The 13550-nt window shown below is 41.1% G+C and overlaps 1 protein-coding gene across 23 annotated transcripts in view; it reads left to right on the top strand.

The window, feature by feature from the left end:
* AOPEP (aminopeptidase O (putative)) overlaps positions 1-13550 on the top strand; it is a 428322-nt gene that overhangs the window by 35729 nt on the left and 379043 nt on the right. For 22 of the 23 annotated variants that reach the window (XR_010148921.1, XR_008537134.1, XR_008537133.1 and 19 more), the window contains exon 3: positions 10626-10792. The exons of the other annotated variant lie outside the window; for it this stretch is intronic. Coding sequence is in view for 12 of the 22 variants with exons in the window: in XM_016961205.3 (XP_016816694.1) it covers positions 10626-10792 (167 nt within the window). In the remaining 10 variants the exon portion in view is untranslated. The remainder of the gene's footprint in view (positions 1-10625; positions 10793-13550) is intronic. 23 annotated transcript variants of the gene reach the window in all.

Raw genomic sequence — 13550 nt, 5'->3', positions numbered from 1 at the left:
GCTGAGGCAGGAGAATGGCGTGAACCCGGGAGGCAGAGCTTGCAGTGAGCCAAGATCGTGCCACTGCACTGCAGCCTGGGCGACAGAGTGAGACTCCGTCTCAAAAAAAAAAAAAAAAAAAAGAAATTAAAGAGGTCCTTGGGCACATTTTGCTCCTTCAAATGATAAATTTAGTCTTGATATCTCATTTTCTGATAATTCAGTAAATATATATGATCACAGAAGATGTTTAAACTGTATCCTTGGAAGTTTGGGAATATGTGTTAGTATATTAATGCCATTTGTGCAGTCTTCTGAGGATAAGAAAAATTATTTTAAAAAACAAATCCTAGAAAGATATTTTCTCTTTTTTTCCCTTTTTCTGGGGTGGGGAGTTTTATTTACAGTCAATTGTGAATGAGCACCAGGTCTCTCTCAACTCTCCCTTGTGCTGCAGAATAAATCTTAGGATGTACTGGTAACTGTTTGGGTATGTTAAGGACTTTAAAATGAGTAAAGAATGCCAGTTGCTAGACAGAAATAACTTCTTAGTGATATAAATGAATAGTAATTATCAGGATCACAATACTTTATGAATATAATTGTGTGAAAATATAAAATGTTACAGTTGCGTGAAAAACATAACTAGCTAGAGCTTATTCCTCCATGGGACAGAGTCTGTCTACATTTATTAAAACTAAAATAGTTTCTACATATTTGTTCCTGAATTGCAGAATATTATCAGTTATACCCACTCTAAGTTCTCAGGCTGGGATGAGAAGCTCTTTATTCTCATTTTACAGGTAAGAAAATAAAATGACTGGAAGCTTCTAGATAAATCTGTATCTCAAGTGAGAAAGAGAATGACTTTTTTTGAATTTGATCTTCACGTCACTTACTGTATGCAAAGCTTTCAAGTATATTTAAAACATAAATTTATTATGTTAGCTTTCAATAAATTTCTTTTTTTAAATTAGAAATATAAGAAAATCTGTAAATTGGTACCTTTTCTTTTAAGTTCCATTAGTGGCTTCCCCATTTCCCACCTGTACTGTATCCCAGCTGAGAATAAAACTTGTGAGTATCAAAATGAAATAGCTTAATATTGATATGGGTGGTTGCATATGGAAATAATTACAGATATGTGTGTTTCCAAGGGTTAGTGTGTGTGTGTGTGTATACACACACACTGTATCTTGGCTTGTCAGCTGAGAGGGTCTTAGAAGTAAGCACACCTAGCACCCAGATCTTAGTTTCTGATACCATTTTCCAATGAAGAGAACTAGGACTTCTTGGAGAAATGTCCAGAACAGGGGCAGGAAATATACAAGATGAGCCTGGAGCATCTTGTAATGTCAGAAAGTAAGGAAGCCCTCAAACAGCAGGAACAACAACCCACAGCAATGGGGGTATGCCAGAGGGACAAGGGGCTGTCCGAAAGAGCTCCTCATGCCCCAAGCCAAGCAACAAAACATATCAAGTAGTTTCGAATGACATCCAAAAGTATGAAATAGCCATTAGTCCAGCTGATGTGAATAAACGATTGAATAAATAAACAAATGAGGAAGAATAGACAAATCCATGGTGCAAAACAATTCCAAGTTAGTTGTGGACATGTTCTGTCCTCAAGGAGGTGGGGCATAACTCCTCACTCCTTAAGTGTGGACTATACAGTCAGTGACTCCCTTCCGAAGAGAACAGAATGGAAAGGGAGAAAAAAGTAACTTTACACTAGAGAAATCTGACAATACTACCTCAGCAAGATGATTAAGGTCAATATCAATAGTGATAATTTATGGGGATAGTTTATTCTCTGGTATGATATGATGAAGATGGTATCTTTGTGGTCTTCCTCGCAAAAGCTCTTAACTCCAATCTAATCATGAGAAAAGCATCAGATACATCCCAGTCAAGGGACATTAAACACAATACCTGATCAGCACTTCTGAAAACGAATAAGGTCAGCATAAAGTCTAAGAAACTGCCACAGTCAAGAGGAGCCTGAGGAGACATGATGATTAAAAGCAATGTGGTGTCCTGGCCGGGTGCAGTGGCTCACACCTGTAATCCTAGCACTTTGGGAGGCCGAGATGGGCAGATCACTTGAGGCCAGGAGTTCGAGACCAGCCTGGCCAACATGGCGAAACCCCAGCTTTACTAAAAATACAAAAAGTTAGCTGGGCATGGTGGCAGGCACCTGTAGTCCCAGCCACTTGGGAGACTGAGGTGGGAGGATCACTTGAGCCCAGAAGGTCAAGGCTGCAGTCAGTTGTCTTTGTGCTACTGCACTCCAGCCTGGGCGATAGAGCGTGACTGTGTCTCAAAAATAAAATAAAATAAATAAAATAAAAGTAATGTAGTATCCTGAAACAGAAAAAAGACATTGAGGAAAAACTAAAGAAAGCTGAATGAAGTGTGTAAATGTATCAGTATTGGTTCACTCCTTGTGACAAGCATACTAATATAAGATGCCAGTAATAGGGAAAGCTGAGTATGGAGTATATGGAAACTCTGTATATTATCTTTGTGATTTTTATTTTTATTTTTTATTTTATTATTATTTTATAAGACAGGGTCTCACTCTGTCACCCAGGGTGGAGAGCAGTGGCATGAACTTGGCTCACCAAGTTCTTTCTACCCTGAAATCTCTTTTGTAAGAGCTGTTTTCTCACTTTACCATGTGGCAGGGTTCTCTGGAGAAGAAAATATATTTGTAGCCTCAATCTCCTGGGCTGAAACGATCCTTCCACCTCAGCCTTCCAAGTAGCTGGGACTACAGGTGTGCAGCACCACGCCCAGCTAATTTTTGTATTTTTTGTAGAGACAGGGTTTCGCTATGTTGCCCAGGCTGGTCTCGAACTCCTGGGCCCAAGCATTCCTCCCACCTCAGCCTCCCAAAGTGCTGGGATTACAGGCATGAGCCACTCACTGCGCCCAGCCTTATCTTTTCAATTTTTAAAATCTAAAACTTTTAATATAAAAATATATGCCAGATGTGGTGGCTCATGCCTATAATTCTAGCACTTTGGAAGACAGAGGCAGGAGGATAGCTTGAGTTGAGGAGTTCAAGACCAGCCTGGGCAACATGGTGAAACCCCTTCTCTACAAAAAAAAAAATAATAATAATAAGTCACAGCTACTCGGGAGGCTGAGGTGGGAGTATTACTTGAGCCCAGGGAGGTCGAGGCTGCAGTGAGTCATGTTTGTGCCACTGCACTCCAACCTGGGCGACAGAGTGAGACCCCGTCTTGAAAAAAAATTATTAAAAAGATAACTTCAAATTTGGAGATTTCTACCCTGAAATCTCTTTTGTAAGAGCTGTTTTCCCACTTTACCATGGGGCAGGGTTCTCTGGAGAAGAAAACATATTTGAAGCTGTAAAGGAGTATTTATTATGAATGATTACCAATAATTTTATCCTTATTATTATTCTACTTCTAATATGAAATATCTGGAAATAGAAAACTCAATTTTCCTACCTTAGTTTAGCCATTTGGGAGTTGTGCCAGTTGTTGAACCTAAATGCTTCTTGCCTGTATCATTCAGATACTGGATTGTAGGTGACATTTAAAATGACTGATGGAAGGAATACATATATAACAATCAGATACAATGTGCTTCTTGGAAAAGATGTTTGCTTTTCTGTGGTACCCGGGTCTGTGTGCCCTTTAAAAATATTTTGATGAGAACAAAGACAGGGTCAAGAGTTGTGTAAAGGTGTTCTTGCCAAGCTTCAAGAAAGGAATGGGACTTAATATGTTTTTAATTCTAGATCTTCGGTATACGTAAGAAATAAACTTTTAAAATGGAAACCTTTATTCAAAGTTGATGTGTTTTCTTCATTTTCCTTGTATTTTTAACATTTTTTCTATTCCCCTGAAGAAAACGTTATTTAAAACTGAAGCATTGGCCCGGTGCAGCAGCTCACACGTGTAATCCCAGCACTTTGGGAGGCCGAGGCGGGCGAATCACAAGGTCAGGAGATCGAGACCATCCTGGCTGATGCGGTGAAACCCCGTCTCTACTAAAATACAAAAAATTAGCCGGGCGTGGTGGCGGGCGCCCGTTGTCCCAGCTACTCGGGAGGCTGAGGCACGGGAATGGCGTGAACCCAGGAGGCGGAGCTTGCAGTGAGCTGAGATCGCGCCACTGCACTCCAGCCTGGGCGACAGAGCGAGACTCCATCTCAAAACAAAACAAAACAAACTGAAGCATTCTCTTTGATAACCCATTCTCTTTTTCGTTAGAATCATTATAATAGTTGTGGAAGCAGTCAAGTGGTTTAGGAGGTCTGAGCTTAAGCTGATGACATCACTGAATTTGAATTGAATGGAGGAAAATTCGGTTACGTATAGGAAATTTATTAGAAAAACTATAGCTATTTGGATTTTTGTTAAAGATAAGAGAGCTAACTGGGAAAATACATTATAAGATAAAGTAATATTAACATTTAAACTTTTGTAAAGCGTTGTGATTTTTTTGTTTGTTTGTTTTAGACAAGACTGGGATGAAGTTAGCAAAATCCTAAGGAGAACTACTTTTTTCTGTAATATTTCTTGCTCAGCTATTGGGCCAGGGAAGATGTAGACTTTGGGAGTATTTTTAGTTTGGAGTATCAAAACCAGATGTTAAAACATGTTCTTCCTCACCCCTCCCCCCACTGAATTAATTTCATTATTTTATATCTCACTCTAAAGGAAAGTTTTAAAATTAAAAGAATGAGCAGAAGATGTTTTGGGAGAGATTTCAGGTCTAAGAGGAACATTTCCACAATTAGCACCTTTTTTCCCCCTTACTTTCTTCAAGAAACCAATGCAAAATTTATGAGAACTAAAGTGGAATACACATTAATTCTATGATATTGTATGACTGCAGAGTTGGAATCATGAGTGAAAATGCTTGGAAGGGTCGTGTTTTAGCTTCTTTCTCTCTTTGCTGCCCAGGCTGTGCATACGTCTATTTCCCAGAATCCCAGTTGAGTCACCATAGAAGAAAATACAAGGATGGACTGTATCAGTCTCAACAAGTAACCAACATAACCAACCGAATGAGAAATAAGTAACAAAGCATCTACAGAAAATAACAAATCGCAGTGCCCCGTATCACCAAGAGCATAGTGTGTTCAAAAGAACCTGGATGGTGGAAGCCAAGAGACCTAGTACTAGTGAGAGCTGTGTGGTAACTAGCTGTGTGACTTCAGATAGTCATCTTAGGTCTCTTCATTTCCTCATCTGTAAAACGAGAAGATTCCATGAGAGCATCTCCAGATTTTTTCCATGTACACAATCCTATACCCACAAGCACTTCCAGATGAGAAATAACTGTCTTTGCCTTTACAAGCAGCTTGCCTGTTTTGCACCCAAAACATCTGTGGTGAAGAAGTGATGAATTTCTGACTCAAAGCCATTTGCAGCCTTGTCCTTTTTGACTTTACGTAAAATCTATCTTTCTGAGTCAAAGCAGCATTCTCCCTGGACCTGCCATGTATTCAGTATGATTGATGAATTCTGGTTTTGGTAATTGTGCCCGGAAGTAGAAAAGTAGAATAATAATAAGGAAGAGGTGCATGTGTGTGTATAGGAGAGAGAGTGAGTCATTGCTAAACACTTCTTTTAGTAGTTCTGGTTCTTTGTGGCACAAGAAAGCAAGAGGGTTGCTCACGTATAATGGAGACTGTAATCTAGGTTTAATGAGAACGTGGAGTTATAAAAAAGATTAGTGCAGAAAGAACAACAGATGGAAAGGAATTGGAGGAGGCCTGAAGACCTTGTAACCCTTGGAAACTTATAAAAGATTCTGACCCCCTAAACTGTCGCATCTGTGGCCCACCCTCCAGAGATCAGGTCAGGGCCTCATCAAGCCACACATGAGGCCATTGTGGGCTCATTACCTCCAACCTACTTCTGGCAGCCTTCTCCCCAGTCACCTAACACTAGTAACCAGGTCTCAGAAAAAGGGTGACTTGATGGACTGTAGTGGAACTTAAAACATTTTTAAACAAAAAACAACCCCCTTTTTCTCCTGGCTGCGAAAAGACAAATGCGTATAGCAGTCAACGGAAGAAAAAGAAAATATATGGTTTTAAGCAATCCCTTACACGTTTGGTTGCGTAGCTCCTCCTTAGGAAAACTAGCAAACACGTTAGTCCTAGCTGACCTCTTACCTTGAAAGGCAGAGTTAGTATGTCTCATCCTCATTTGACCACTCTGCAAATGCACAAACATTTAGCCAGAAGCTGAAGTAATTGTTATTCTGACAAGTTCTTCCTCAATTTAGAAGTTCTTTAATGGCAGCAAGCCGTGGACCTGCGTCTCACCCTGTCCTACCCTGTTTTTCTCTTCTTTCTGATTTTCATTGTCCTCTCATTCCCACAACTCCTGTGCAGTTAATCTGGGCTCCCCAAGGAGTCTTCCATACAATTGGGTATTCCAGGGCATGTGAGATGAACCCTGGTGAGAGAGTTTTCCTTTGCATGTTGGAAGGAATTACTCGATCTAGAAATAATGAAGTTACAAGCATTGGAGAATTTCAGGCTGCTGCCTGCACGTCTATCCTATGAGCATTTTAGCAACATGGCCGAGGTGCAAGGCTGTGCATGTCAGATAAACACAGCTGCATTTATTTCTATGTTTACACATTCATTATAAACACACATAGATTTTCCTGCCTTCTGTGGAGGGGAAGGCATGGATGGGTAAGCAGGGAATCGGCCCTCCATATAGTTCTCATTTGAATGTGTGCATGATGGGGGCCATCTTTAGTCTGGAGTCACTATGTAGTGGGTATGATTTCATGACTCTGGGAAGGCCCCATGTTCACCCATCCTAAATTTGCTGGTAGATGACCAAGATTCCACCAGTAGAGCTTTATTCAGAGGATAAAACCTTCACACTGCTAAAATGTAGCTACCCAACTATAGATTGATTTCAGGTTTGCACTGTGATGTCAGACATGCATAGGATATCAGCTTGTGAAACAGCAAAAAGCCATTGGTTATAAAGACTCTTAACTCCCTAGCGCTTGGTTTGGGCATGTTGGGAAGGGAAGAGTGAGCCTGCAGCTGATGAAGAGAAAAAGGCTAAGAAAAGAATAGGCTGGGAGCACAAAGATAATTTACATTTTCAAGGTGTGCCTACCCTAAGACCTTCCTCTTATGTGATTGTTTTCCTGCTTTTGAAAGGATTTCAGTAAGAATGTGATTGAGTCTCCTATCAGACATGGGTATATTAATGGGGTGTGGCTTTTAGATTGCTAACTTGATCTACATGTTCAGAGTTATAGCTCTGGATACCAAGTGGAAGCTTAAAAAAATGTTAGACTTTAGCAGAAAAGATAACCCAGCCATGGAAAGAGGAGGGTGGGAATAGAGAATTGTAAGCACACTGGGGAGGGTGGAGGTGAGAGCTTGCTGGGGGCCTGGCCAGGTAACTGACCCCCTTGATGGAAGAGGTCAGGTGCCCAGATGCACAATGGCAGAAAGAGCTTTCAAGAGTGTGACAGAAGGGATCAGGACAAAATTCTAGAACAAAATGTCTAGAACTAGATAGCTAAAGAGGACATAATACTGAACTAGGAAGGAAAGGATGGTGACAACATGGTGGATTTTAATCCAGTTGGTGGAAGGACCAGCCCCCCATCAACTGACTCAAATATGCCTACAATATCTATGCGTCCTACTTCATCAAATCATCATTTTCACGTTTTCTGAGGCAGGTCTGATTTCAGACATTTGAACCCATTCATGGACACCACACCGGGATTAGGAAAACATCCTTTCTGTGTTCATAAAAGTGTCGTCTGTCATGTGCTTATGTAAAGCCCTTTATAAGCAAATTAAACAGGTGCATGCCCTCCACCTTTCTCCCTGGACCCATCCTGTTCTTCCTTTCTTGTTCAGTAGCTTTACCATCCATCTTATCACTTGAGCCAGAAACCTCAGAAAAGTCTGTGTTAACTATGGCTGCACAACAAATTACCCCCACACTTAGCAGTTTAAAAGAACAAACATTTATTACCTCTCACAGTTTCTGAGGCTCGGGAATCTAGGAGCAGCTTAGCCGGTGTCTCTTGCTCAAAATATCTTGCAAGGTTACAGTCCAGCTGTTGGCCGGGGCTGCAGGTGTCTCAAGGTGTGCCAGGAGCTGGAAAATTCTCTTTCAGACACACTCGCGTGGCTGTTGCAGGCCTTGGTTCCTCACTGACTGTTGGCCAAAGGTCTCTGTTTCTTACCATGTGGGTGCCTCCCTAGGCTGCCTGAGTGACTTCATGACATTCATGGCCCAGAGTAAATGATGGGAGAGAGAGTGAGAAAAGATAGTCTAAGATAAAAACCACAGATTTAAAAATAGTCTCAGAAGTGACATGCCATCACCTCTGCTGTATCCTGTTGTATCCCTGTCCCAGGTCAAACTTTTGCATTATCACGGCCTGTATACTTGTAGGATAAGTGTACTGCAACTGCCTGTTTGCTCTACACAGGTCTGTTTGGGCACACAGATCTGGTACAGTATGGAAGGGGACTGCACAATGATGTAAATATTAGGAGGAAGGGGTTATTGGAGGCCAGCTCAGCAGCTGGCTACTTCACAGAAGTCTTCCTTTCCTTCTCCCTCTTCTTCAGCACGTCACTTACTAAGTCCTGATTCTTCCTGCACAGTATTTCTCAGATTTGACCTCATCTCAAATCCGATTGTTTCTTTGGGGAAGTGGTATGGAAGCTGATGGAGGCAGCCTTGGGGGCCACATACCAAAGGGCACAAGTGGAATGTGTAATAATATGCTAGCATGGCCTCCAACCCAGCCTTATAGAGAGGAGACCAACATCTTGGTAAGCCAGTCTTTTGGGGAGGATTTCTTCCCTGTGCAGGCAAGGGAAGACCCATAACACAGAGTTACCTATGCAAATTAGGTGCTTATTGAACAGAACAGACAATAGAAGTCACTACCTGCTCCCTGCTTCACCAGCCCAATACCCATTTCACCTGTGACTCAGAAGTTGAGGAGCTTCCCCACAGTCATTTGGTAAGTTGGCAACCCAGGTGGTACAAAGGTGTTTAGACTTTCTGATCTTTCCCTGCCCCATGTCAAACCTTCACATTATCATGGCATGTATGCTTGTAGGATAAGCGTACAGCAACTGCCTGTTTGCGCTGAGATCCATTTTCTGCTCTTATTGTGATCTTCTCCAATTGACAAGGAACTTCATTTCCTAGGCTCTCTTGTCTTCTGGCTTCCTGCTAGGTTTGGCCAGTGAGGGCCACTGGTGGAAGATTTGAAAGCAGGAGCTGGCTAGAAATACGTTACTTCTGTAATGTATTTCTCCTCCTCCTGTTTTCCTTTGGCATCTTCAGTGTGGTTGAGTCTCCTGTGGTCCCAGCTCCCCCTGGACAGTCCCCACTGTGACTCTGGCTTCTGCCAGATGACTCTTGCCTCATAACCCAGTAATCACCCAGCTCCTCCAATATGAGGAGTCACAGCTGATTACTGCTGTGGCTAATCCCTGGGTTGTCTTACTGTCCTCTGATTGGTCTCTCCGCTCTTCTATCATTTAAACTCATTCCCGAGTTTAAATTACCTGTTTGTTAAGACCTAGACTGGTTTCTCTTTTCCATACTAGACCCTGACTGATGGAGTTGAACCATCTTTCTGTGTTTTCTCGCACACTGTGTGAACACAATAAATGCTCAATTATAATGATGTTAATGAAAAAAGAAAATGAGTTTATCCAAAAGAAGTAGTGCTTTGCTCTATTCATTTACTTTATAAGTCAAGCTGACTAAAACTACATATTTGTCATTTGTCATAACTGAAAAACAGAAAGAAACATTCTCCTGAGTTTTTTATGAGGAGTCAGTCTTGTTCCTTCTACTCTGGTGTCAAGAGTGGACCCTTTGATCTTGAGAATCTTTTCCATCTTTATCAACCATGACTTTATCATGGGACAGATCTTTCTTGGTTTGGGTAGGGCCGTACTTTCTAATCGCAGCAGAATGAGTCCTAATGCTGTGTCATTGGTTTTGCACACGGTGACTTGGTAACGACTCTGCGCCCTTGGCTTTCCCATCACAAGCCTGGTTGTTGTGACCCACAGTCCTGTTCATATGCCAGCCCCTGTTCTTGGCCTCCACACAAGGATTCCCACAAGGGTTCTATTTGAGATGGTGGCTTCCAAGATTGGGGATATCTGCCTGCCAGCCCTGGATTTGAGACCACCAGCTTGTTTTTCCAAGCATTAATATCTCAGTGATCTCCAAACATATTTTCTTTTCCAGAATACTTTCCAAAAGATTTGTAAGAATGTCTCTAAAACTTTTCTTTTGAAGGCACCAGGGCCTGAGGGGAGGGGGCAAGGGTAATATAACTTGGCCGATTAGTATTTAAAACTTTATCCAAAAAATATTTTTCTCCTTAAATAAACCAACTCTTTTTACATATTTAAGTAATTCATCTGAGAGAAGTAACCACTCAGCTATTCACATAGCCAGCCCTTGGCAGCTTCAGTTCAAAATGCTAGGAAACCAGTCAACTACAAAGTTTCAAATGTTTTCTTTGAAAGCTCAACTTAACCTGCACTACCATACTGGTGAGAAAAGTGACGACTCATTTTAAAGATTCACCTCCTTTCTTTCTTTGTCTCTCTTCTGCAGGCCATGTGTTTATACTGTGGGATCTCCCATAAACAACAGGGCCCTTTTTCCATGCCAGGAGCCACCCGTTGCCATGTCAACATGGCAGGCTACAGTTCGAGCAGCTGCATCTTTTGTTGTTTTAATGAGTGGGGAAAATTCTGCCAAACCAACGCAGCTTTGGGAAGGTACTGTACATGTGTTCTTTGCTTATTTATGTATTGCACACATGTGGACCCAAGAACCCAATAAACAGTATTTTTCTAAACTTTAAAGAGCTCCTTTATTAGTTGGGTTGGAAATAATCATAGTATAAAACATCCTGCCAGAGAAAACAAGCAGGGGATGGGGAGGGACACTTAGGAGCCTGGGCATGGGATTTGGGGCTCTTCATACTAGAGTTGTCGGTTCATAGATTATTTCAGCAGTTGCTTTCACCTGGTGGTTTGTAGGCCGTAAGTAGGTGGTCTTGACTGAAGACATTCTGAACAGGCAGGTGTACCATGGAAACACCATTACAGTTGAGTTGTCTGTGGTTTGTTATGGTGTCTGTACATGGTTATTCATTATGTTAAGAGATAGTGCTCTTGTTGGCTGGCCCACTGGAGTTGTCTTAATGAAGTATCTTTTCTACACACGGTTTGCCTGTGTGAAGTTCTGAACCAAAGGTGTATAAGAAAGATGGAAGGCAGTGCTAATGCATCATCAAGGTTTTATCTATGAATTACTTCTTATTGCAGCATTTAACTTTTTCAGTGGAGATCCTGAGCATGTTGATGCCAGGAAAAAATTTGTTTATTTGAGAGACAGGGTCTCGCTCTGTTGCCCGGGTTGGAGTGCAGTGGCTTGATAACGGCTCACCGTGGCCTTGACCTGCCAGCCTCAATTGATCCTCCCACCTCATCCTGCCAAGTAGGTGGAACTACAAGTGCATGCTACCACGCCCAGCTAATTTTTGCACTTTTTTTGTAGACATGAGATTTTGCCATGTTGCCCAGGCTGGTCTTGAATGCCCAGGTTCAAGTGCTCTGTCTACCTCAGCCTCCCAAAGGTGTGAGCCACTGTGCCTGGCCAGGAAACATTTTTATAGTTATATTATTTCTTTATTTAAAATATGGCGTCTCCTTTGAGACCATCCTGGCTAACACAGTGAAATCTCGTCTCTACTAAAAATACAAAAAATTAGCCGGGCGTGGGGGCGGTTGCCTGTCATCCCAGCTACTCGGGAGGCTGAGGCAGGAGAATGGCGTGAACCTGGGAGATGGAGCTTGCAGTGAGTTGAGATGGCGCCACTGCACTCCAGCCTGGGCGACAGAGCGAGACTCCATCTCAAAAAAAAAAAAAAAAAAAAAAAAAAGGGCATCTCCTTCCACATATTTATTATAGAAACTTTAAAATATACAGAAAACTAAAAATAAATTTAAAAAATTATAGAGAAAATTATCACTAAGATTTTGTTACATTTCCTTTCAGTATTTAAAATCTATATGTTTTGTGCAGTTATCATCCTCAAATTGTGATAGCATATGATGGTGTTTATTCGGCCTTTTTCACTTATAGTGTATCTTGAACAATTTACAGGTCATTAAATATTTTTAATATGATTTTAACATTGGCACAATATTTTTTATCTGAATATATCAGAATTTAACATTTCTATATTAAATATTTTGATTATTTCAGTTTTTTTCCTGTTATAAATAAAGTTGCATTAAATTCCAGGGGAGACATTTTATATAAAATTAGAATTACTGAGTCAAAAGTTGGAACATGTTTAAGGTTGTTGGTACATATCCCATAATGTTTTCCAGAAAGGCTGTGCCAATTTATACATTCCTCTGTAGTTATGAGGGTCCTTGTCACCTGGAACTTTGCTCATCTGATAGGCAGCAGCAGGTCTCTCTTTAATTGGATTACTTTGTTGATTAGTGAGTTTCACATGTCCTTATATGTTTCTTAACCATTTTCATTTTCTGTTTATTTCCTTTGCCCATTTTTTATACTGAAGACCTAGATTTTTGCCGTTTGTCTTATTTTTCAGTTTTATTGGCTCTTTAAAAAAAAGATTAATTTCTTATATTTATGAAAAGCATTGCTCCCAGCTTTTGGTATATCTTTTAATTTTATATGATGTGTCTTTTTATGAAGTTAAATTTATTAGATTTCTCTAAGATTCATTTTGTTCTAATATTTTTATAGTTTAATTTTTATAACTCTTTAATCAGTCTGTAATTTATTCTCATCAGGTTGTGAAATGAGGACTAAACATTATCTTTTTTTTTTCAAATAGAAAACCAGTTGCTTCAGGATCATTTATTGAATTTTTAAATTTTGTGATGTCTTTATCATAAGCTAGATTTACGTATGTTCTGAAGTCACTGATGAGTATTTACTTGATTTTTTTTTTTTTTTTTTGAGACAGAGTCTTGCTCTGTCGCCAGGCTGGAGTGCAATGGCGCGATCTCTGCTCACTGCAACCTCTGCCTCCCGGGTTCAGGCGATTCTGTCTCGGCCTCCCCAGTAGCTGGGACTACAGGCATGCACCACCATGCCCAACTAATTTTTGTATTTTTAGTAGAGACAGGGTTTCACCATGTTGGCCAGGATGGTCTTGATCTCTTGACCTCGTGATCTGCCCGCCTAAGCCTCCCAAAGTGCTGCAATTACAGGTGTGAGCCACTGCGCCCAGCCTTACTTGATTCTTAAAAACAACACATTTAGGCTGGCACAGTGGCTCACGCCTGTAATCCCAGCACTTTGGGAGGCCCAGGTGGGCGGATCATGAGATCAGGAGATCGAGACCATTCTGGCTAACACGGTGAAACCCCATCTCTACTAAAAATATAAACAAACAAACAAACAAAAAATTAGTCAGGCGTGGTGGCGGGCGCCTGTAGTCCCCGCTACTCGGGAGGCTGAGGCGGGAGAATGGTGTGAATCCGGGGC

Source organism: Pan troglodytes, chromosome 11, assembly GCF_028858775.2.
Source record: "Pan troglodytes isolate AG18354 chromosome 11, NHGRI_mPanTro3-v2.0_pri, whole genome shotgun sequence".
In the NCBI taxonomy this organism is placed as follows: domain Eukaryota; kingdom Metazoa; phylum Chordata; class Mammalia; order Primates; family Hominidae; genus Pan; species Pan troglodytes.
This window is presented reverse-complemented; position numbering and strand designations above follow the sequence as displayed.